The sequence below is a fragment of the Mus musculus genome, chromosome 7, assembly GCF_000001635.26.
Source record: "Mus musculus strain C57BL/6J chromosome 7, GRCm38.p6 C57BL/6J".
NCBI lineage: Eukaryota > Metazoa > Chordata > Mammalia > Rodentia > Muridae > Mus > Mus musculus.
The window spans coordinates 100,765,560-100,791,825 of NC_000073.6; the positions used below are offsets into that span (position 1 = coordinate 100,765,560).

The 26,266-nt window shown below is 40.6% G+C and overlaps 1 protein-coding gene across 6 annotated transcripts in view; it reads left to right on the forward strand.

Annotated features, from left to right (window-relative positions):
- The window catches only part of Fam168a (family with sequence similarity 168, member A), a 135,019-nt gene that overhangs the window by 58,932 nt on the left and 49,821 nt on the right, over window positions 1-26,266 (forward strand). For all 6 annotated transcript variants that reach the window (XM_006507920.3, NM_178764.4, NM_001362169.1 and 3 more), the window contains one exon: window positions 21,245-21,332. In XM_006507920.3, the coding sequence (XP_006507983.1) occupies window positions 21,263-21,332 (70 nt within the window). In that variant the 5' untranslated portion in view covers window positions 21,245-21,262. Of the gene's footprint in view, window positions 1-21,244; window positions 21,333-26,266 lie in introns of those variants that run through there.

Here is a 26,266-nt window from a genome sequence, read left to right on the forward strand (position 1 = left end):
TCAACAACTTCTTTCTTGTATTCTTGAGTCTAAAGTCATAACCATGTAGCTAATACTGCCAAGTTTTCCTGCTTGATGGAGCTGGAAGACATTCCCCTCCTTTAATAACATGTGTATCAGCTTTTTGTTGTTTTTGTTTTCCTTTACTGCTTAAGCTTTCCTTTGATTCCTTCTCTCTCTCTCACTCTCTCTCTCTCTCTCTCTCTCTCTGTCTGTCTGTCTCTGTTTCTGACTCTGTCTCTCTCTCGAGTGCACACACACACACACACACACACACACACACACACACACATTGTAAGCTTAGCTGTGAGGGTCTTATCCTGAGGTCACTTCTCTTTATCTCCATTTAGCATCCAGCTTTTCTTTAGACTTTTCATCTCCTTGTGCACTGAACTTGGCTCCAACAAAACATTTTCTGGTGCTCCTTTTTTTCCTCAAACTATATATTTTGTATTTGTTTTTGTCCGGCTTGTTTGTTTTCATTATACCTCTGCATTAGAGTGGCTACTAATAACCATAAGACACAGCTAATACTAGACTGTCTTTAAGTCTCTTCTGCCAATGCCATTAATCAAAAACTCTTCAAGTTATGTTAGTCTCACACAGATTTTTAGGACAAGGGTAAAAAGCAGCCACAATTTTTGCCAAAATATCACAAGAATGGTCTCTATGACACTTACTAATAATGTTTTTCCCCTCTGAAACTTCTTGAGCAATCCCTCACACTTCAAGTTATCTTCAACACTGTCTCCCATGTCCCTACTAGGATGACTCCATCCAAAGCATCCAACCACTTTTCTAGTCCAAAGTCCCAATGTCTCACATATCCTTCAACAAAATGCATGGTCAAGCCTGTCATAGCCATACAGCAGTCCCTGGTACCATCTCCTGTCTTAGTCACTGTTCTATTGCTGTGAGGAGACACCATGAGCATGGCAAGTCTTATAAGAGAAAGCATTTAATTGGGTCTTGCTTATAGTTTCAGAGGTTAGCCCATTATCATTGTGTTTGGGAACATGGTAGCAGGTGTGGCAGGCATGGTGCTAGAGAAGTAGTTGAGAACTACATCCTGATCTATAGGCAGAAAGAGAGAGACAGGGAGACTGTGTCTGGTGTGGGTTTTTAAAACCTTGGAGCCCACCCTGAGTGATACACTTCCTCAACAGTAACTATACCTCCTAACCCTTCTAATCCTTTCAAGTAATCCTAATAGCACTTCCTAAGTCACTAAGCGTTCCGATATATGAGCCTATGGGGACTGTTCTTATTCAAATCACCACAGCCTCTAACAAATTATACCTCCATTTCTTCTTTCTCATGGGCTTGGTACCCGATAATAGAGGATAAAGTTATTGAGCAGGCCATCTGAATTATACAGAGGGACTAAGTTTTATTTTAGACAAGACATCCTTTGGTAATGGACTTGATTATCCTTTGCTCTTAAGGATTATGATTTCAACGAAACATTTTGAGGTGATTGCTGAAGAAACTAGGTCAAAGCAGGTATTATTTGTGAAATTAACTATTAACGAGGCAATGAGAAAGTCAATTCTGCCCTTTTTGTGTCCTAAAATTCTAAAAGAGGTTAATTACAGGAAGGCCCTGGAGCCATATGTTCCCTTGTCTTGGAAATAGCCCTGTTTTAGTGTAATGTGCTCTCTATGCAATGGTCTAGATACATGGCAGACAATATCTGAGTTTATTACTTGAGCCTTTATATCCAAAGTTAAAGCTGGCTAGGTTGAACTAGTACTTTAGTTGTAACTTTAAGAAGCTCGTGTGCTGATGTGCTCCTCCTACTTCTCAAACGTGCTCTAGGCTCCCTGCTGCTCTCCCCTCTGTCCATTGGGTTCCAGCCACACTCACTGTCTCTCTCAGTCCCTAGGTTCCTGTCAAGCTCTTTTCTGCTTTAGTTCCTTTGTCTTTGTTGTTTCCCCTTAAGTGTTTGCTTGCTTTTCTTTCCTCTTCCCACTTCTATAATTGTTCTTTGTTTATGTCTGGCTTAAGTGCTGCTGCTTTGGACTGGCCTTTATGACTTAACAGTGTTTGAACAAATCTCATTACTTCCACATGAGCATTTGTTATAAAAGCTGCAAGGACAGGATCTGTAAGTATGTCTCACCTACACTTCTGGATTGTATAAAGTCTGTGAGGGCAGGGTTAATGCTTGAGTAGTACGGAATGCCATTCTCAGCGCCTGTGCTGGCTGGTTTTATGTGGATCAACGTGGGAGGGCCCAGATCACTGTGTGTGGTGCCTTGGCCAGGCTGGCTGGTGGTACTTCAGAGACCCCCCTGTCTCTGCTGCCTTGGTTCTGGGGTTACTGGCATGTACACTACAGTTAGCTTTCCATGTGGGTGCTAAGGATTACAAGTCACATCCTTTTGCTTGCACATTAGAACACTTTAAACACCTCCAAGAGAAACCTTGTACCTATTAGCATTCACTCCTTATTTTGGCCCACTCCGTGTCGTTGGCAGATACAAACACACACACACACACACACTTTTTTTTTTTAATAAGTAAAAGTTGCCTGTCTAATGGGAAAAATAATGAATCTTCTTGTGCTTTAGTTGGAAAGGTGGTAATACTTATCAGATGGTTGAATGTGTAATGTGGGAGGAGAAAACCTGTTAAGGGGTCTAAAGTCTAGTGTGATAGCACATGTCTGTGATCCCAGCACTCTGGAGTCTGAGGCAGGAGGAGTGGGTAAAGCGAAAGCCAGCCTAGGTTAAAGATGGAACTCTTCAGTCAAAACCATATTATTATTTATAAACATAAAATTATTCCTATTATTTACAAGGAAAGGCTTAGAGTTGTGTCTAACAATTGTAAATAATAACTGTCTGAGGGATCTCAATATGGACTGAAAATGCTGTCCTTGTTTTTTAGCTGATAATAGTCTTGTGCTAGAGATGGACATTTAAATTACCCTGGAAAATGAGCTTACACTCATCTATATCCAGTACTTTATATATGTAATGGGTAGTTTTATATTATTTATATTCAGGCTAATCCTGTAAAGTGTGTGTGTGCGTGTATGTGTTCATGCATGTTCATGTAAATGTTCCCGTGTAGTGTGGGCATAAATGTGCATCCAGGTTCATATGCATGTTTTGCATGTGTCTGTAAATGCTAGAGATTGATGTTGGGTGTCTTCCGCTGTTATTCTTCACCTTGTATGTTGAGACAGAGTACCTCCCTTGAGCCCCAGAGCTTGCCAGTTTGGCGTATCTACCTAGCTATCTACCTAGCCACCTGGCTTGCTCCATGGAACCTTCTATCCCTTCCTCCTTAGCATTGAAATTACAGGAGGGTTGCCATACCTACCTGGTGTTTACATGGACACTAGGGATCTTTGGTTCTCACACTTGTACTTTATGCATTGAGCCATCTTCCCAGCTTAAAATGGATTCTTAACCACATTATTATACATGAAGAAACTAAGGCTCAGAGATGCTAAATGTCTTGTTCAGAGTAACAAGCGATAAGAAGGTGATTTGAGATGTGGACCTGAATCTCAAACAGCTAAACCTTATTCTGATGTTTACAAAGCAAGCTCTGATTTTGGTTAAAAGACCTTTAGATTTATTACATATTTTAAATATTCATCTGCCCTGGATCTTAATCTTTTTATTGCCTTAGTCAAAGGGGGAAAATGAAGCCAATTCCTGGTATTGTGCCACATGCCTATAATCCCTGTTTTCAGGAGATGGAGGCAGGAGAATCATCAATTCAGGGGATTATAAATATATGCCACAGTACCAGGAGTTGGCCCAGAAAAGGAGAGCTACCATTCAGGAGACTGGTGACATAGACAATGGACAAAAAACAGCTAAGGCTCCACCTTAGGTCTTCTCTGTCTCTAGGTTTTTGTGTTCTGCTCTTGTTAAGGTCTCAGGGTGTAGTTCCCATAGGCCTGAAAACCACTGTATAGCCCAGGGAGAGATTTCCTTAACTAACAAGGGTCTTTTACTTACAATGAGTGGCTCTTAGTTACTTTTCCTGTTGTGACAAAATATTTGGAAAGCAGCTTAAGGGAGGAAAGATTATTTACTCACTTATCGTATTTATTTTATCCATTGTGGCAAGGAAAGCATAGTGGTGGTAGTAGCCTGGTGCCCCATGGCAACAGGATTGTGAGGCACATGGCCTTAACAGGAAGTAGAGCACGAAGGCTGGAGCTGGAGGTGGAGATCACCTCGGAAGACCCGTTCTTTGTGACATACTTCCTCTAGGCAAGTCCTTCCTTTTGAAAGTTCTGCAGGCTTCAAAATAATACCATACGCTGGGACTGAATGTTCAGAACATTAGTCTGTGAGGAAAGATAGCATAAATGTGGGTGTTCTTAGCCGTTTCCAGGTATTTGTGCACAAATGATAAGATTTTTCACAGATTTCCTTCCTACATACTTAATAAATACTCAAATAGTCAGCCTGCTCCTGAGGTCTGATCATAGCTCTCTCCTCTTTGATTTGTCTATGATTAACGGATCAGCTTTCTCACTAAAGTACCTTATTCCTGTATCTACAATAATAATAATGTTGGACTGGATTATTCAGGGCTCTTCTATTTCTGTATATGGGACCTAGGTAAGCCTTTTTGGATACTTGTATATACATCGATTATAATAACTAAGACACAGTTATCAGTAACTGCACATACAGCTTATTTGCATATGGAACAGTTCCCATTAATAATATGGCTTTTTTAGTGTTTTCATTCTGTTTTCTATAGACTTCATGTTTTGTTTCTGTTTTGAGCAGTTTCTCTATGGAGCCCTGGCTGACTTGGAACTTGCTTTGTAGACCAGGCTGGCCTTCAATCACCAGAAGTCTGCCTGCCTCTGCCTTCCAAGTGCTGGTATTAAAGGCTTGCACATCTAAGCCAGGCCAATTTGTAAAAATAACTTTTATTCTTCTGTAAGTAATTGTCATCTCCAAAGCTTGTTGCCCTATTTGCTAGCCTTGTCCTTGTCCTAGAAGTTTCTAGCGTCCATACATTCTTATCTAGGTCTCGAATGTTTTCAGCCTCTGAGATGTACCACTGAATAAGCCACCTTTTCTAGTCCTATCTGAACTCTTCCTGGCTAGTCAACTCAGCTGTTCCGGCTCAAAACTCTTCTCCAAAATGACTCATTCAACCTGGCTTCTCTCAGCCTCTCCTGAATTGCTCTGTTTGGCCTCAAACTAACTCTGGCAATCTGTTCTAATCTTCTGTTTGTTCTCAGGCTCATTCTGTCTTCAACTCTATCTAGATTGCCCTCTCCCTCTCTCCCTCTCCCTCTCTCTCTCTCTCCCTCTCCCTTTCTCTCTCTCTCTCTCTCTCTCTCTCTCTCTCTCTCTCTCTCTCTCTCTCTCTCTCCCTCTCTCTCCAACCTGTCTCCCTCTCTCCATCCTGTCTCTCTCTCTCTCCAACCTGTCTCTCTCTGTATAACTGTTGCAGTAAAACTGTCCCCCTCTCCCTCAAGTAGCTTCCCTTTCCTCTGCTTGTGAGAGTTGGGCAGATCCTATTCTGTCAGACCTTTCTCTGATTCATTGCCTTGTCACTCAGTTAGATATCATGTTCAAGCATGAGTGTTTCCTTCTACAGATTAACTTTATCTTCAATGTTTGGGATTAACGGTATGTACTAAGGGTATGTCTATATTCCAGCCAGAGGAATTAAAGGTGTGTGCTACGGCTGAGCCACACCACAACTAAAAACAGGCTTTTCCAGTATCAGTACAGTCTTAGGGTTCACAGAGTGATCATATATCCTGTAACACCATTTTTGTTTTGAGCACAGGATCTTAGGGTGGCATGGAGCTTACTATGTAACCAAAGCTATCCTTAAAATCGCTGCAGTCCTGCCCTAGACTTTCAAGGGCTAGATTACAGACATGTACCACTGCACATGGATTTCAGTGTAATTTGGAGAAAAATAAAAAAGAATTTTAGATTCAGGTTTTGTTGTTACTTGGAACAAAGTTCTGAAATGTGTATACATTTAGTGAGAACTTGATCTGTAGGAAAATGTTCATGGACCTGGCAGTTAATGTGGTATTTACTCAGTCTCTCCTGAGTGAATGAGGTTAGTGCCCGAGTGGGGAGGTGGAGGGGTACAGTGTCATTATTATAGCAATGTGCCATGGAAGGGGACCATTAAAGAATAGCTAGTCCAGCTGCTTCTAACTCAGGGAATGGTGGCCTGGAAGACCATGATTGAGTTTTTCAGCAAGGCAGCATTATGGAGTTGTGGTAGAGTACCTGCATTAGCACAGCAAAACAAATATGCAGAGTTGTTGGCTGGCTGGCTAGTTGGGTTTCTTCCTTCCTTCCTTCCTTCCTTCCTTCCTTCCTTCCTTCCTTCCTTCCTTCCTTCCTTCCTTTCTTTCTTTCTTTCTTTCTTTCTTTCTTTCTTTCTTTCTTTCTTTCTCAATAGTGTCTTACTATATCTTTCTGTTCAATCTGGAACTTACTAAAGTAGACCAGGTTGGCCCTAAATTCACAGAGATCTATCTGTCTGTCTCTGGTTCCTGAGGACTGGGGTTAAAGGCATGTGTCACTACATCTGGTATACAGGGGAAATGTTTTTAAAAGTATTTCCAGTCTCTGACTTATTTAAGGATAAGTGAAGATATAGAATATCCTGGTTAGTTTTATATCAGCTTGACACAAGCTAGAGTCATCAAAGAGAGCCTTAATTGAAAAACTGCCTGTAGAAGATTGGGCTGTTGGAGGACTGGGAGAGAGGAAGAGGGGAACTGCAATTGGGATGTAACATTAAAAAAAAAAAAAAGAAAAAAGATTGGGTTGTAGGCAGGCCTATGGGCATTTTCTTAATTTTTGATGTGAGAGGGCCCAGCCCATTGCAGGTGGGATCACCTTTAGGCAGGTCGTCCTGTGCTCTATAAAAAAGCAGGTTGAAAGCCGAGCGGTGGTGGTGCACGCCTTTAGTCCCAGCACTTGAGAGGCAGAGGCAGGCAGATTTCTGAGTTCAAGGCCAGCCTGGACTACAAAGTGAGTTCCAGGACAGCTGAGACTACACAGAGAAACCCTGTCTCGAAAAACAAACAAACAAACAAACAAACAAACAAACAAACAAACACACACACACCAGCACCCCTCCATGGTCTCTGCATCAGCTCCTGTCTCCAGGCTCCTGCTGTGTGGGTTCCTGTCCTGACTTCCTTTGAGGATGAACAGATATGGAGCTCTAAGGCAAATAAACACTGTCCTCTCCAACTTGATTCTGGTCATGGTGTTTCATCAGAGCAATAATAACCTAAATTAAGACATGGAAGTTTTGCTTTTTCTTTTTCCTTATTCTATAGATCCTGCGTACTAACATAATCACAACAGTTTCAGTACATTGAAGCTAACTTTTGATCGTAGTTGCCCCAGAGTGCTCTTCTCGCAGAGCGTTTCTCCTCAGAGGTCTGGTTGGAAGCAGTGACCTTCATGTATGATGTATAATTTATTTATCCTTCCTGGGGTTTGAGGCTTGTTGGCTTTGATAAGTATCTGTGTTCTGTGCTTAGCCTGCAGAGGCCTTGGGGTAGAGCTTCTTAGTGAGTGGAGAGTTACAGTACATCTACAAGTCGGCAGATAGGCTAATGGCCTGTACATTGAATTAATTCAGTTAACCCATTAACCCAGCTTGTATATATGGAACTTAAGTGATCTCAGTGTTAGGAAGGGAAGCTTTTGTGAAAAGAAGCTCTCGGGTTTTTTTTTATACAAGGAGGACTTGCTATAAAACAGAATCCCATAATGGAGAAAAAAATGGACTCTGACAAGCCTGGGTTTTACTCTAAGATTAGTCAAGTTTTTAAAATTTTTCAGTTTTTAAAAATGTGTATGGGTGTTTTGCCTGCATATATTTCTGTGAACCACATGTGTGCCTGGTACCTACAGAAGACAGAGGATGCATCAGACCCCTGTGACTGGAGTTACAGCTGTCATCATGTGGGTGCTGGGAATTGAACCCTGATGCTCTGGAAGAAAAGCCAGTGCTCTTAACTACTGAACCATCTCTCCTGTACCTCAGTCAGTTATCATTATAGCAGTGTAATCTTAGACATTTCTCTTAATCTGAACCTCTGTTCTCCTGACTATACAATGTGTTGGTAAGGAAAACGACCTAATAAGGGTACTTAAAGAGGTACTCTTAAAAACTGTGATTCTGCCGGCTGTGGCAGCGCACGCCTTTCTTTAACCCTGGTGTAGGAAGGCAGAAGCAGGTGGGTCATTGAGTTTCAGGCCAGCCTGGTTCTCAGAATGAGATCCCGTCTCAAAACAAGCAAAGAAGTTGTGATGACTGCCAAGCATGATAATGAGCTATGATCTTTTATAGAAGAAACTGAGGCATGGGGTTAATTTTTTATTACTGCAGTGAAATATCCGAGACAGGCTGACTTTATAAAGCTAAGAAAATTAGATGGTTAGTGGAAGAGCTAAAATGTGTACCTGAACTTTCTGACTCCAGACTCATTGCTCTTCCTTCAGTATTAGAATATTCTGCCTCGGGCTGGCGAGATGGTTAAAAGCGCCGACTGCTCTTCCAAAGGTCCAAATCCCAGCAACCACATGGTGGCTCACAACCATCCGTAACGAGATCTGATGCCCTCTTCTGGAGTGTCTGAAGACAGCTACAGTGTACTTACATATAATAAATCAATACATCTTTAATAATAAAAAAAAGAATATTCTGCCTCAGTAGACATAAGCTGCAAAACAAAACAAAACATAAACTGCTTCTCTTTCCCCCCCTGCAATTTTTAAAAAGGATTTATTTATTTATTATATACACAATGTTCTCGCTGCATGTATCCTGCAGGCCAGAAGAGGGCACCAGATCTCAATATGGATGGTTGTGAGCCACCATGTGGTTGCTGAGAATTGAACTTGGGACCTCTGGAAGAACACAGTCAGTGCTCTTAACCTCTGAGCCATCTCTCCAGCTCAAGTCTTTTTTTAAAGTTTATGTTTTTGAATGTTCTGCCTACATGTATGTACCACATGCATGCTTGGTTCCTGAAGAAGTCAGAAGAGGAAGTTGGTCCTCTTCAAATTGGAATTATGGGTGCATGTAAGCATTTGTGGGCATTGGGAACCAAACCTGTGTCCTCTGAAAGAGTAGCAAGTGCTTTTAACTGTTGAGCAGTCTCTCCAACTCTTATCTCTTTTTTTTCTCCCTTTTAAGGCTGAATAATATTTCTCTCTGTGAAGGCACATGTACACCTACCTCATGTTTCAAAACCTTTAAAGATTGTTTTTAGTTATGTGTGTGTGTGTGTGTGTGTGTGTCTATGTCTGTGCATGAGTATGTGCTTGTGTGTGTCGGTGCCCATGAAAGCCATAGGCTTCCAGGTCCCCCTGGAGCTGAATTATAAATGGTTTTGAACTACCCAGTGTGGGTACTTATAACCAAACTGGGATTCTCTGCAATGCCAGTATATGCTTTTAACCTCAGAGCCATCTACACAGACTTCTTAAATTTTATTATTATTCATTATTTGTGTGTATGTGTATTGTGTATGTAATGTATATATGTGAGTGTGGGCTTATGCATGCCATACCACAAATGCAAAAAATCAGAGGCCGCTTTCAGGAGTTGATAGGTTCTTTCCACCGTGGATGGGTTCATGGGTCACCGGGCTTATGTGAAAAGCTGAGTTGTCTTTGTGTTTCTTTTTAAATATTTTATTTTATTTTATATGGATATGTTTGTTTTTTGAGAGGGTCTTTCTGTGTAGTTAAGCTGATATAGACTCAGTATATATCCCAGACTACCCCTAAGATACAGTTCTATCTTAGTCTTCCAAGTCCTGGGATTACAGGAGTGCACTGCTATGCCTGGCCTACACTACATTTTCTTTCTCTCTCCACCCATGGCCATTTAGATTGTTACTACCTCTTGGCTACCATGAATGTTGCTACAATGAACACAGGTGTACAACTATCTCTTCAAGCTTGGCACAGTGACACATATCTTTGATCTCAGTATGTAGGAAGCAGGAAAAAAATGGATCTCTGTAAGTTTGAAGCCAGCCTTGTCTATAACTCAAATACATGCCAGCTAGCTACATAGTGAGAAACTTTCATAAACAAAGAAACTACCTCTTGAAGATTCAGTTTTCAATTATTTTGTAAAATACTCCAATGTAGGATTACTGGCTTAAATAGTAATTATACTTAATTTTTTTCCTTTTCTCCCTCCCTGCCTCCCTCCCTTCCTTCCTTTCTTCTTACAGGGCTTTATTGTATAATATATGCTGGCTTTAATTTCTCAATATTTTCATGAGAAAATATCTGCATTTTCATGAGAGACAACAGATTTGACTTAGAGTAAGGCAGTGAAGGGGACATTGACAAGAGTGGTTGAAGTCCAGAGGCTCCATTGGAAATGATTGTAGACAAAGTGGATGGAGAGACAAGGGAGCAGGCAGTGCAGGCGGGATATAGCCTCACACAGGATCAAAGTCTGTGAGACCAGGTGTGGCATAGGGAGGACAGGGAAACAGCAGGTAATATTCCTGTCAGAGAGAGGGGGTGTCTTTCCTGACCTGATTTGATCATTCACATTTTTATTTATATTGATTTTGCTGATTAATTACCAATGGATCATCTGTTTGGATAATAATGCTAGCAAATGCTAAAAACATTCCTACTTTGAAATAAGAAATATTTGTGGATGTATTATACATGACACCCAGGAAGACGTAGACATTTTATCTTTAAAGAAAATGTACTTTTTAGACATCATTCTTTATTCAGATATTAATACCACATTGTCTTTTTTATTCAGGACCATTTTGCTTCCTAATGAACATGTAATTTATTTTCATAAGTTGCCAACTCACTCTGGAATTCTCAAGGACATTAGGAAGGACAAAATCCTATACTGAGCTTTTGATTTTATTTTGAAAGAATGAATAATGGTCAGCCTTATAATTTGTGATCATCTTTACCAGAAAATAGAAGTCTAACAAATAGGCATTAAAAACAAAACCATCAGCAACAACAACAACAACAACAAGCAAATACAGTGTTTGGCTAGGTGTGTTGGCATGCTTCTATAATTCTAGGAGGTTGAGGCAGGAGGATAGTGAGTTTGAGGTCATTCTAGGTCTCAACGAATAAAATAAAATGTGTGAAATTGTAACTTGTGTATATTTTATTATGAAGCTTCACAAACATAAACCATCGAAACCTCTAGTGTTTTGAGTAGTTTGGTGCCACTCAACTTCTATCAGCTTTATTCATGTTATATTATTTAGAAATTAGCCAATGTTGCCCCAACACCTACGCTTGTGTAACAGGTGAGTAAAAAAGATAGTTAGGGGCTGGTGAGATGGCTCAGTGGGTTAGAGCTCCCGACTGCTCTTCCGAAGGTCCAGAGTTCAAATCCCAGCAACCACATGGTGGCTCACAACCATCCGTAACGAGATCTGACTCCCTCTTCTGGAGTGTCTGAAGACAGCTACAATGTACTTACATATAATAAATAAATAAATCTTTAAAAAAAAAAAAAAAAAGATAGTTAGATCAGGGACAATGGTATGTGTATAGACCAACATGGCCTGAACCTCCATGGCCATACATGTGGAGGTTCAGAAGATGGTAGCTTTTGAAGAAGAGTCTTTTGTGAAGTAGTAGAGTTCCTCCAGCAGAGACCTCCTTCCTTTTTTACCTTTCAAGGGCAAAATAAGAGATCTTTACTGTTGGCCTTATTCATGAGGTCTGGTTTCACTCTAAACTATCAGCAGACCATCAAGACAAGCTGAACAGATTGGTAGTGAGATGGACCAGCAGGTGAAGTGCTTGCTGCAAATGTCTAGTGGCCCAAGTTTAATGTAACGGTGAAAGGAGAGAACCACAAATGCCCCAGATCTCCAGATGTGTACTGTAGCTGTGCACTTCTCACACCCCTCCATCAAACACTTAATTTTTAAATTCAAAGAAACTAACTACACCATCTTTAGTGTTATAACTACATTTTGTATTTTTTAAAGGGAACTAAACTTTAAAATATGCTTATTCTGGACCAAAGAGATGTATTATTGGATAAAATGCTTGTTAATGCAAGCATGAGTCTTGGTAACCATGTTATAAAGCTCGGCCATCATGGCAGCCACCTATAATCCCAGCACTGGGGAAGCAGAGATAGGCGATCCTGGGATAAGGTGACTAAACTAGCTGGAATTGACAAACTTCAGGTTTAGTGAGAGACCACGACTCAGTAAATATAGTGGAGAATGATCTAAGAAGGCACCCATTGTCAATGTTGGGCCTCCATTGCACACACATAGATATGTGCCCTATACATGAGTTCACAGGCAGGCATATTATGTATGCATACGCATGCCTACCGCAGACTGCCTAAGCTACAGGTAGCCAGATGTGGTAGCACAGTCCTACCATCATCACTAGGGAGGCCAAGGGAGGAAAACGCTGAATTTTTGAGGCTTAGGCTTTATAGTGAGGTCTGATCATAAATAAGCAAATACTGAGATCATATTATTAAAAAGTAAGTATGATAAGTTGGGTGTGGTAGCTTGAAATCTTAGTTACTTAGGAGGCAGAGGCAGGAGAATCATGAATTTGAGGCTAGGCAGGACAACATGAAGAGACCCTGTCTAACAGAATATGTAACAGGATCTAAAACGAGTAGATTAGCATGAAGGGAAAACAGAGATGACATAGTAAATGAAGCCACGTAAATTTAATCCCAGTTCTGTTTATTAGGTAAGGATTAGAAACAAATTCAACTCTGAGTTTCCTAGTGACGTAGAGCAAGATTTGGTTCAAGGTTCAGATGTGTTCATCATTCATTTTCTGTTCGTTCAATTGATAGTTTATGCATATGTCTGAGATGCAAAACAGCATAATGTTATGCATTTGACTACCTAACTTTCACTGTGTAGCACCTTAAACAAATCAACTCTTTTTCATTGTTGCTTTAAGATACCTGCAAAAAGATCATTGTTAACTCTGTATTAGCCTTACAAACTCAGAATGTTGAACTTTGGAAGCTCTTCTTGATCCTTCTGCCAAGGAAAATGACATCTCTGAGTTTCAAGGACTGTGCTATATTACAGAAACTTTATCATGGTAAAATTATAGTAAATCTCTTACACGTGTCTCCCTAATAAAAGATGAATTCTCTTAAACAAGAGAATTAGCACATAGTAAATCGAAGTGTAGCCGGATCTGCCTCCCTCCCAAGTGCTAGAGTTATAGGTGTGTGACATCACACATGGCTTCAATTCCATTTTAGACATTAACCATTCTCTTACTAAATTGAAGAAAATATGGTTCCAGTAGATTTTTCCTTAATTCTATCAGTATGATTTACAAAGAAGCCCAGATTTTATAGTGGCTACCTGTTTCTATTGTTTTATCAAATGAAATCAGACTACATATTAGATTTCTGTCTTTAAAAATTCTGTACACTGTATTTCATTAGAAAACACTTTAATTTAAAGATGAAATAGAGAATTGTGACTTCTACAAATCTGACAAAGGGATCTCAATATGGGAGCGGCTTTCACAGTTAACAGAAAGATCTTTTCATGCTAAAGTTCAACAACTGACTTGTGCCTGACTATAAAGGAGATGCTCATTTGCAAAATGTCGAATTCCAACTACCACAGCACTTATTAGCCCATTAGAATAACTAAGAAAAATGGCTTTTTAGCTCATCAAAACAGGACAAGGGACTGGAAAGATGGAAACATGCAAGCATGAGGACCCAAGTCTGATCCTACAAAGCTGGGCATGGCTACACAGGCTCTATAAACCCAACACTACAGTCATGGGCAAGTACAGAAGCAAAAGGATCACCAGGGCTTGCTGGCCACCAGGCTCATTCCAGGTTCAGTGAGAAACCCTGTCTCACACAAATGAAGGGGGGAGTGATAGATGGGTAGACCTGAAACCCACACACATGCTTGGGCATGTGTATCTCCCTCTCCCTCGGCCCATGGGCGGGGAAGACACACCACAGGCAACTAATTGTTTATCTAGCACATGCTTTTGCAAATGATACAAAATGTCTTCTCAAGGTCATAGGTTTTTTAAAAAGAATGAACTAGTTTTATAGAGAGCCTCTCTAAACACAGAATTAATTATTCATTAAAACAAAACAGCCTCGGCAGGTAAAAAGCACTGCTGCCAAACCTGAGAAGCTGAATTTGATCCCAGGAACTCATATGGTATAAGGAGAAAACCAATTTCTGAAAGCTGTTCTCTGACCTTCGCACATACATTATACCGTACAGAGTCACATATGAAGTAAATAAATAACCCCTTCCCCAAGAAAGATTACATGGCACAGAGCACTTCGGATTAACTTTTTTTATTGTTTTGTTTTTCGAGACAGGGTTTCTCTGTATAGCCCTGGCTGTCCTGGAACTCACTCTGTAGACCAGGCTGGCCTCGAACTCAGAAATCTGCCTGCCTCTGCCTCCCAAGTGCTGAGATTAAAAGCGTGCACCACCACCGCCTGGCACTAAAGCCCAGCTTTGCTGGAGGAGAGTCTTCAGCACTGTGTTCTCTCTCACATAATACTCATCAGTGCTTGTTCAGCCCAAGATGAGCTTTGCCCCGTAGAGTTTTGTACCCTACTGTTTCAAGAACAGTGAGAAATATCTGTTCAGCATAAATGGTTCAGTCGCGGGTAATCTGTTATAGAGGCAAAATATTAATAAAGATAGGTGTCATCAGGAAGAGTGAAACCAGCTGAGAGGACAGAATTACTGGAGACGCTAGTACAGATGTGGCAGTTGAAGATGACATTCCTGATAAGGTGACGTTTGAGCAGAGAACTCAGTATAAAAACGAGGAAGCATTCCATCTGCATGTCCTGGGTATTTGAGGAAGGTGATGGTTTGAATTTTGATGTACAAAGGCCAGACCTGCCGTGACACTCATAGGACAAACTTCTTGTGGAGAGAAATGACACACATATCTACTCACCACAAATGAGGAACTCATGACAGACCAAATTAGCGATTATACCAGAATTGAAATTGGTAAACCACTGAGTTTATTGTTTCATAGTATTTACCCCAGGACGGGCATGTGTTAGATGAATACTGGCAGTGAGTTACATTTCATCTCCTTTTTATTATTTAAACCCTGCCCCACCCCCAACCCCACCCTGACAGGATTTCTCTGTGTAGCCCTGGATATCCTAGAATTTAACCAATACTACTTATATAGTAGTATAGGTGAGGGGATACTGACAGCTGCGAGAGTCAAAGACAGTTTTATCACTAAAAAGTCCAGCCCACACCAGTGACAACTCAGGAAAGCTGTGTCCCTGGAATTCTTTGCACAATTTGCAGGAAACGCTAAGAGATACCTTTCTGCAGCCTGGTTAGTCATTCTCCTCCTCTTCTTCTTTAACTCTTGAGAAGAGCTCTTGTGAATTTTACAAGTTTCAGCTTTCCCAGACAGGCAAAGTTTGTTTACCTCCTTAGTCCCATGAACCTTTCTGTTCTTCCCTTTTAGTTTGGAAGATACTATTGACTAACACATACCCAGTGTGTACAGTGCCCAGGGCTTCCCATATGCTAGGCGTTCTACCAACTGAGTTATATTTTCACCCTATCTTTCTTTGTTTAGTACAGCCATACTGTTTGATATGACCTCTCAGTGTGATTTTGATGTGCCATTTGTAAATCTTAGCAGAGCTAGATTTCCCACTCACTTGAAAGTGTAGGTTGTGTTAGGCTAGAGAGAGATCTGAGTAGTTAGAGCACTATGTTGCTCTTGCATAGGACCCAGGAATGTTCCATCCTCAGCACCCACACTGATGGTTTACAACACCCCTAACTCCAGTTCCAGGAGATATGATGTCTTCTAACTTCTGCAGGTACCAGGCGTGCAGGTGGAGCACATATACACATTCAGCTAAAACATTACTACACATAAAATAAATACATTTAAAAATTAGGTTGTTTTTGTACTATTGAGCTGTATAAATTTTTTTACGCATTCTAAATGCAAATCCTGTATTAGACCTGTAATTTTAAAACCAGATGTGTTGATACACAGCTGTTATTCTAAAATTTGGGCTGTAGAGGCAGGAGGATCAGAAATTCAAATCATCTACACAGGCTCTTGGGTCTAGCCAAGCTGGGATACATGAGGCCCTATTTCAAAGAAAAAAGGCAAGTATATAATTTGAAAATATTCTTTCATTCTGTAACTTGTCTTTTTGCTTTTCCTGATGTTGCTCTTGTTTTGTCTGTGGTACAGAGATTAAACCTTGAGTATCAAGCAAGGCAGGCAAGTATTCTCCACTGAGCTATATATCCCAGCCCTCTTTTTTATTTTCTTTCATTAAGTTTCCAGAGCTGGCCTTGAACTTGCTCCGTAGTCCAGAATGGCTTGTGATCCTACCTACCGCCTCAGCCTCCCAAGTACCTGAGAGTATAGTCCTGCACCCGTAGACTTAGCTTTTATGTTGTTTGGAATACAGAGTCATACTATATATGTAGCCCTATCTAGCCTGGAACTCTAGATCTTCTTCCCTAAAGTTTTTGAGTTACTGGGATTACAGGGCTTTGCCACCACACTGACTGTTCCTCTTTAATAATAATAATGATAATGATGATGATGATGACTGGCTGGTAGTTCCTCTTTAATAACAATAATGATAATGATGAAGATGATAATAATAATAAATTGTTTACTTAAATCCAATTTATTTTCTTTGGCTTGTTTGTTTATTTTGTGCTTTCAGTAACTTATATGGGAAGTTATTGCCAATCCAAAGTTATGAAGGTGACTCCTCCATCTTCTTCCCTATGCTTCTAAGGGATTTATATTTTTAGCTTTTAAGTCTTTGGTTCTTTTGGGTGTTATTCTAAACTCTTCCTTCTGTTTGCTTTATAGTCTTGCATGGTTCATTTGCCCCTTTTCATTTGTAAAGTGGAGATTGTTCATTTAGCTAAATGTAGTTACTTCAAACACTTGAATTCTTTTACCTGATGTTTATAAAATGATACAGATGATATAGGGGGAAATACTTAGATGTATAAAGAACCTTTGAAGTATGGCTGAATGTTACTTTTATAAAATGTATACATACAAATACATTTTCTGGATAAAATACTGTTCTGAACAGATGGCAACATGTAACTATTAAGTAAAACTAAAACTTCTGGGGCTACAGAGATGACTCCGTGGTTAAGACCTTGTCCCAGAAGTCCTGAGTTCAATTCCCAGCAACCTCATGGTGGCTCAAAGACATCTGTACTGGTATCTGATACCTCTTCTGGCATGCAAGTGTATATGCAGATAGAGCACTCACATACATAAAATAAAGTGCTTTATCTGCATGTCTGAGGAGCTTAATAGCCAATACAGAAATAAGATCCCTCCTTGTTTAGTCCCTTCCTCCCTCCCTTAGTGCAGGGTTTGGGGAGGGATATGGGACACATAAACTCAAACCTAAAGCTTTGTGTGCTAGGCAAATAAGTGTTCTACCTTTTAGTACATCCCTGGCTGATACACTAGGGCTGGAGAGATGGCTTAGCAGTTATGAGCACTTACTGCTTTTTCAGAGGACCTGAGTTTAGTTCCCAGTACCCACATCAGGCAGCTCACCACTATAGTTCCAGTTCCAGGGGATTCTATGCCTTCTGACTGACTTCTGTGAGTACCTACACCTACATCCATATAAATTCATTCAGGCACACATACTACATGTAATAAATAAATGTTTAAAATATTTCTATCAGTATGAAACATTTTATTGGATAGCACTACTTTAGACTGTCATTTAGATAAAGGTGAAAATTCAAAAATTGTATAGCTCTACTAATTTTTATGATTATTATGTTTTCTCCCAGTAGTTCCTTTTAATCTCATCTAAAATAATAATGATGATGATGTCACTTAGCTATTTAACAAAGAACTGTATATATAATACCAAATCTATAAATAAAATTCGTAAAATAACAAAAGTAGATTAGTTACTTTTAGGAGCTAGGACAAAGGCAGGGGACTGGCCAAAAAAGATATAGTTGGAAGTGATGGGAATCTTTGTATGGTTGATTATAGGACTGCAGTTATTTGTATTTATTTTTTATCTTTTTATTTTTTGGTTTTTGAGACAGGGTTTCTCTGTGTAGCCTGGCTGTCCTGGAACTCACGGCTTATATAATTTTTTTTAAAAGAATTATTTGTTGAGCAGGGCCTTTAATCCCAGCACTTGGGAGGCAGAGGCAGGCGAATTTCTGAGTTCAAGGCCAGCCTGGTCTACAGAGTGAGTTCCAGGACAGCCAGGGCTAGACAGAGAATTATTTGTTTATTTTATGTATATGAGTACACTGTAGCTATCTTCAGACACACCAGAAGAGGGCATCAGATCTCATTACAGAAGGTTGTGAGACACCATGTGGTTGCTGGGATTTGAACTCAGGACCTCTGGAAGAGCAGTTACTGCTCTTAACCGATGAGCCATTTCTTCAGCCCAAGTGGGATTTTTTAAGAGCTCAGAATTATATTCCTTAAAAGAGTGAATTTTACTATGTGTAAATTCTACCTCAATAAACTCATTATTTTTTGGAAAAAAAAAACCAACCTCTTTTATGTAGTATTATTTTCCATTTTGAGATTGGAGGAAACTGGAAGTGGCTAGGACACTTGCCTGCAACTTTCAGTTGTTGTGTGGTAGTTGCAGAACTTGAACCTGAATCTGCCTGACACTAGAGCTTGTGGATTTAGCTGCTGTCTATGTGACATCATGACCAGTATACAGATTCTCTTACAAAAGGATAATCCCTTGGAAGCTGGGAACTCTGCTCTTAGCAGTTCCCCCAGAAGTGACTATCATGGTCTTATTTTAACTGTTTGTTTGTTTACTTTGAGACAGAATCTTACTGTGTAGCCCAGCCCAGCCTTGAACTCACAGCAGTTCTCCCTTAGCTTCCCAGTGTTGGGATTATAGCTTCGCATCACCATACCTGGTTTATTCCAGATATTAGACCCTGGCCGATCTCTTTACTGTCAGTTACTGGTTGGGATTGAATTGGTGTTCTTATGTCCATGTCATGGTCTCCGTGTCTGTCTGGGGCTCTCAATTTGGAGCAGCAGGAGACCTGTTTCACAGCTGATGAGTTTCTTTGACTAAAAAAATGTTTCACATTTTGTCCAATCAGCAGCACAGGGTGTGCTCTCAGTAGGAGAGTGTGCAGATGTTTATAGGGCCAGTTGTGCTGTCCAGCACATGTTTTAGTCTGTTTCATGCTGCTATAACAGTGCCACAGATTGGGTGATTTATAACAAGAAAGAATTTATGTGCTCACAGGTCTGGAGTCGGGAAGTTCAGTAATGAGGTGCAGGTGTTTGGCAAGGCCTTCTTGCTGTGCCATTCTGTGGTAGAAGAACAGAAGGACAAAACAAGAGGGTAGAGAGAAAGCATGAGAGACCTCCTTCATCCTTTTATAAGCACCGCTCTCCCAGTATAACAGCATTAATCAGTTCATGAGAGTGGATCCCTCATGGTGTCTTAACACTCCACCTCTTACTGTTACAGAGGCCATTGAGTTTCCTACACATGCTTTTAAGTGGGTACTACTTTCAAGTCATGACAGCATCTTAACGGTTTTACTTAACACTGACTTACTAGGCAGAGAGCTGGTTAAGGAGAAGACCCAAGTTAGGGAAAGTATTCTGGAAGTCACCTGTGTTACCTGCACAGGAGCGCGGTCATTCCTTGAATCTGCATATCACTTCACAGTTAGGAAGTTTAACATCAACATCAGAGTTTAATTCTCAGCCTGCTTGTGAAATGCTTTTTTTTTCCTAAATTGAGCTGAGAATACACATACCTTATTTGATATATTCTCAAGGTTGTAGCTTCAATTTGCAGATGAGTGTAATGACCCCATTAATCCTAGCTTTGTTTGCCAGGGCTTTGCATTGGGCAGATTTATAGAAGTTCTAGCTTCTGAAATGAGCAGTGGCATTTCCTATTTGCCTGCTCTGAGAGTCCTAGCGTCCTGTCCTTGGGAACCCATCAATTCTCCACCTTTCATTCCAGAACCCAAAACAGACTTAATTAATCACAGAGCCGTTGTCATCAAGCCAGATGTTCACTGCCTGCCTTCAGCATTGAACTTGTTCCCTATCCTGAGGTGCAACAAAAGTTAATGACCTAAAACATTGCCCATCTATCATGTAAACCTAGTTAGGAGAGAATTGTTTGATTTTATGGAGTGTAAGTAATATATCTGGAGACACGTATTCAAACATGTGTCGGCTTATGTGTAAGATATGGCTCTCTAAACAAGATGGGACAAATTGTCTGGTTAATAGAGCTTAATGGCAGGTTTTCCATTAATCAGAATGGGAAATGTCCTTCATTAAGATAATCAACAGAGCACTTGTGTAGGTGATAGTTATTGCACACAAATTTCCAAGTTTATTTCTTTCCCTTGAATAAATTTGGTAAGAAGTCTTGGCTATGTTTCTCTTTTTGCTTAAGATATTCAATGACATCAAATTTCCTCTTCGGGGAACATCAAGATGACTCAGTAGCTAGAGATGCTTGTTGCTAAGTTTGATAACCTTTTCTATCCCTGGGACCCACATAATGGAAGAAGAGACCCAATTTCTGCAAGTTGTCTCCCAATCTCCTTATGGCTCCACATGGCACTGTACATGTGTGCATGCATGGGCACACAAATAAATTTAATAAAAATCCCTCCCCTTTTCTTTACAGCTGTTAGTAGTTTTTATCTTATCTTCTTCAGGCATAAGGGGTGGGCAAGGCACTTGCTGTTTCTTCCTTCCAGCAGGCTTGCTCACCACCAGACACCCAGGCTCTCTTGCTAAATTGTAGCAGTGTATCATTTTCCAACTCGTGAGTTAGCATTATTAGAAATAGAAAGGACCTCAGAGGTCAACTAATCCATTAACATTATGACATTAAAGTCCAAAGAGACAAAGTGACTTGTCCAGGGCCACATTAATGTCAGAACTCTCTGTTGAATACTAGTACTAATATTAAACGGAGCCTAAAATGGCTGTGTTGACGTTAGACAAGTTATATCACTTCTCTGCTCTTTCATTCTTCACCTGTCAAGTGGGGAAAGAATATACCCTGTTTAGTCCTTTTGTTCCTATACTATGATGCTTCCCTTTGAGCATAACTGGAGACTTTAGAAGAGATAGAAGAGAAGATGATGTCACAGGGAATGAGTAATTACTAATCAATGCTGTGGTCTTTGTCTTTTCTGTAGGATCCTCAGTCTTCCACAATGAACCCTGTTTATAGCCCCGTGCAACCTGGGGCTCCTTATGGCAACCCTAAGAACATGGCCTACACTGGTGAGTGGTATAAGAATGGATTATTATTGCTTTTCAGTTGTTCTTTGGTATATTTTTGCATTTATTTAATGAATTTTAATTGTTTCTTATTCCCATTACCCATTCTCATCCCCCGTTTCACGAGTGGATCTAGTTTGCTGAGTGCCTTTGCTGTCTACTACAGGGTTCCAAAGCCCTAGCAAAGGCTGAGAAGCTGTAAAAGATGTATCTAAGGTCCAGTAGTGATGGAAGTGGAGCATGGTAGCTCACACCTACCATTCTGGCACTTGGGAGACTTAGACAGGAGGATTTCCCTGAGTTTGAGGCCAGCATATAATACCTGACATAAATAAAGTAAGCGCCTGATAATAGTTACTCTTCCTTAAAAGTAACAGCAGCTAGGATTAATAGCAATGGAGCTGAGTGGAAAAAATGTATCTGAAGGTATCTAGCTTGTATTTTACACATCACAAGCCTTCAAAGATAATTCAATAGAAATCAAGATAAGGTGACATGATGCAAAAAACACATTGTTACAAGGTATCAACCCGGCAGGTTTGGAGGCTGTGGCTCACTGGTAGAATCAGACCTAATGTGAGAAGGTGCTGGGTTCAATCCACCATCACACACACAAAAGCCAGTTCTTGACCATAGAAAAGAAATGTTGAAGAGGAAACATAGTTGAAAATGTTGGTAGGATTGGATTTAGAAGAATGGGAGAGCTTTGTTCTACATTGAGCCACTTGGGCAGAATGGAAGCTGTGAACGATGTCAGTTCTGTTTAAATTCTTCCTTAAGTGAGTGAAGGTATCTCAAAGAGCAGAGAGCCTGTTGTCTGAAGTTGGTTCCCTTCCCTCCCCTCCCCTCCATTTCCCTTTTCTTTCTCCTCCTCCTTCTCCTTTCCTATTTACCCCCCCCCCTTTTTTGAAACAGGGTCTCTCTGCATATTCCTGGCTGTCAAAATTGTTGTTAAACTCAGAGATGTGCCTGCTTCTGGGTCCTGAGTGCTATAATTAAAAGTGTGCTCTACCACATCCAGCAGCGTTTTGTTGTTTATTTTTAAAGATAGGATCTCATGGTATAGCTCTCTGGCTGTTCTGAAACTCTCTGTGTAGACCAGGATGGTCTTGAACTCAGAGATTCTCCCTACTTCAAATGAAAGGTATGCCTCCCCATTCCCAGTTAAGTCAGTGTTCCTAACTGCTTAGCTATCTCTCCATGGGTTTTGTTGTGGTAAGGATTAAACCCAGAGCCTTGCACATACTAGACAAATATTTACTTGAGCTACACACTCAGCCTCATCTGTTTATGTTTTTAAGGTAATAAAACAGGTCTCAATAATATACATCCAAATAATACTCAGAATTATATTGGAAGTTCAGTGTGATAGGGTTGTAGCAGTAATCTCTAACTTTCAGCTTCACCTGTTGTGTTTATTACAACTCTCTTGCTCTTATTAATCTTCATAGTAAAGTATTTTGTTTGAGCTCTATTGTATGTTTATTTTAATAAAATTATTTCCAGTAGCCAAGACACATGGGACAGACCTAGCTCAGGTCACTTGTTGCTTTTTCCCTTCGCAGTTCAGGGTGTTCCCAGGAAAGTAAGTTCTTTTCCAGAGGCAACTAAGCTGTTTTGGCATGCTGCCTTTCTGGCCAGCCTCATTCTTAGGAACAGCAAAGCTTGAGAAGGAAGGAAACAGTTACACTTGTTGATTTGCACTAAAAAGATCAGGCAATGTGGTATTTTGGAAAAGGTGGCAAACTTTGTCTTTGGTGGGCTCATGGTAGAATTTGAATTGAATGAACAGCCAAGTTAAAAATTAAGCTCTGTCAGTGAATATCTGGATGACTTTAGATAATTGCTTAACTTCCCTAAACTGAATTTGTTTTGTAAACATTATCGATATTTAATAGGATGATTGTAAGAATTAAATTATATAATTTATACTTTACAGGGAGAGAAGAACTTTTTGTGTGTCTACTGATCAGTAAATATTATTATCCTGAAATTTTAATTTCTCTGCTGGAGAGTTTAGAACCCTGCAGGTAGCTTAAATAACACACAAGCCATATACAGTCAGCCATATACATTTTATCTAGACTAAATTTTCAAAATCATAGTCTTTTTAAAGTAATTTTCCTGTGTTTTGGTTTTTGTTGTTGTTGTTGGTGGTGGTGTTTTTGAGACAGGGTCTCACTGTGTAGCCCTGGCTATTCTGGAACTCTGTAAACCAGGCTGGCTTCAAACTCACGGAGATCCCATTTGTCTCTGCCTCCCAAACACTGGGATCAAAGGCATGAGCCAATCCTGCCTGCCTTCATTTTCCTGTTATATCATAGTACTTTTTGTTTTATTCATTTATTTACCTGGACTAACAATAAGACTCTTAAGGTTCCAGCTTTTTTGTTTTTACTTTTGATATGGTGAGACTGGGTACCATGTAGCTCCGTCTGCCCTTTAACTGACTATGTAGCCCAGGGTTAACCTTGAATTCTGAGTTCTACTTCTGCCTCCCGAGTACTGGGGTTACAGATATGTCTCACCATGCCAGAGTGGGTCCCAGCTCTGTGAAGGCAAATTTGGGTTTCAACCCTCTTGAGGGCCCATACATATCTGAAAGGACCAGAGTCCCACGGGGCCCACCAAAACCAAGTTCTCAGCACAAAGGACATTAATTTTTTTTAGAGAGACAAAGATAAGAGATGGGAGATGAGGGAGAAGGGAGAAAAGGGACAAAGGAGTAGGGGCAGGGGAGGGATGTTTACCCCAGAGAGACAAAGGACTGACTGCCTTTCAATAAAGAGGAGACAGACGTGGGCCACAGTCAAATGTCATTAATTAGGGAAGCCGGGGGGGGGGGGGGGTTGATTGCTGAACTTCAATACTTTGATAGCTGGACATTTATAGTCAACCTCAGAAGGAATAAATGGCCAAATAAGTGAATAGACTTAGAGGCTAGCTTTAGGAATGTATTCTGATGGTTTTTAGCAAGGAGGAGAGGGAAAGGGAAAGGACAGAGCCTGGCTTTCCCATGTTTGCCATACTCAGGCCTGCTAGAGCCCTTCAGTATCCTTATTTACTAATCTTAGTGCCTATAAAAAGCAGTTTCTTTTATTGTTTGTTTGTTTGTTTTGTTTGTTTGTTTGTTTAGGTTTTTCAAGACAGGGTTTCTCTGTGTAGTCCTGGCTATCTTGAAGCTCTCTTTGTAGGGCAGGCTGGCCTTGGACTCAGAGATCCACTGTCAGGCTGTGTGTCTTCCTTGCTGCTGGGATGCCGAAACGCTACCAGCACATCACTCAGAGAAGCAGAATGCAATCTGTGATAGAGATCCCAGCCTGTTTCCCTGGGTGAGAAACAGCGGGGGCTGGGACTGGTTGCTGTGGTTCTTAACCTCCTGTGTACCCAGATTCTGCTGGGGACCAAGGGAGTTGGGAACAGGGGTCCAAGAGTCTGCGCTTCCCCTATACCCCAGACAGGAAGGGGATGGCTGAGCCCAAGACAGGATGGAATCCCGTTTGTCTCCTAGTGAGTGTCCAATGGAGGGATTGGAAGAGAGGCCTTCTCCAGGAGGTTTAGGTATTCTTTACAACAAAGGTCTTACCCTCCCACCCCACTCCCCACCTTCTCCACCGCTACCCCACATCGATCCTTGATGAAGGAGAGGGTCCTTGCTTTACTTTTTAATCTCCAAACTGCTTTATTTTTATGGCGGATATGCATGTGTACGTTTTATTGAGGGTGAATCAGGAATTAAATACCTTTTGCAGGAAGGGATGCCCAGGAAGGGAAGTTAGATACCTCATAAGCATAGAGAACTCTAGGTTTTTATGCTGCGTGACTGGTTGTCATGGTCCTCTCAGTGGGGTGTCATGGTTAAGTGTTCCAGGACCAGTAGACCCTGTCCAGGAGCTGGTTTCAATGCCTGCCATTCTCAATTATGAGAATTCCCAGGGTTTTTGAACTGCTTAAACCTTACCAGGTCTTCTGTCCACTTGCCCCACAATCCACTTGCCTCTGCCTGTTGAGTGCTGGGATTAAAGGTGTGTGCCATTACCACCTGGCAAAAATCAGTTTCTTTGATGGCCAGGACCCACACCTTACCAGAGCAGCCTGACATCAGCTCATTATCTAGACTTCCCGTTTGTTTTTTTTTCTTCCCTTCTTCATTTTTTTTATCCCTAAGGATTTCATTTTCTTTCTTAAATTTCTCCTTTGTCTAAGAATAAGATGCTTGTCATGCTGTATCCAGCTTCTGTAGTTTGTAAAGGAAACAGATTTTCAAGTTATCTTTCCTTGTATATGGCTGTAAATGAAGGATTGAAGTGAAACAAGTTGTAATGTAATATAGTACATTAAATATTTATTACTGATGATAGTAATGACAATGCCAAAGTTTTTAATTGCTGTTTGGCAAGTACATGCAAGGTAATACATAAATTATTTACTATTAATGTTAAGTTTCATAATACCCTTCTTTGCATATAAAGAAATTGTGATAGTTTAACTTTGGCCATGTGATTTGTCTGGTAGCTATAGCTTCTAAAGGGTACAGAAAGACTTGAACTCAAATTTTATGAGTTTATAGTATGTGTAATAAGCAAGTTGGTCTGTCTGACAGATGTGCTAATTTTATAGAGCTAAAGATACGTGATAAAGATAAAGATGTGATAAAACATCATGATCAAGAACAGCTTGGGGAGAAAAGGGTTTAAACTCTCAGGCTACAATCTCTCACTGAGGGAAGTCAGGGCAGGAATTTAAGGCAGGAACCAAAGCAGAAGCCATGGAGGGCTGCTGCTTATTGGCTTGTTTCCTATGGCTTGTTCAGCCTGTTTCTTATACAGCATAGGATGCTCCAATTGGGGGAAGGAGGTTAGCATTGCCCACAATGGGCTGAACCCTCACTAATTAAGAACAACATCCCCAAGCTCATCTACAGGCCAATTTGGGGA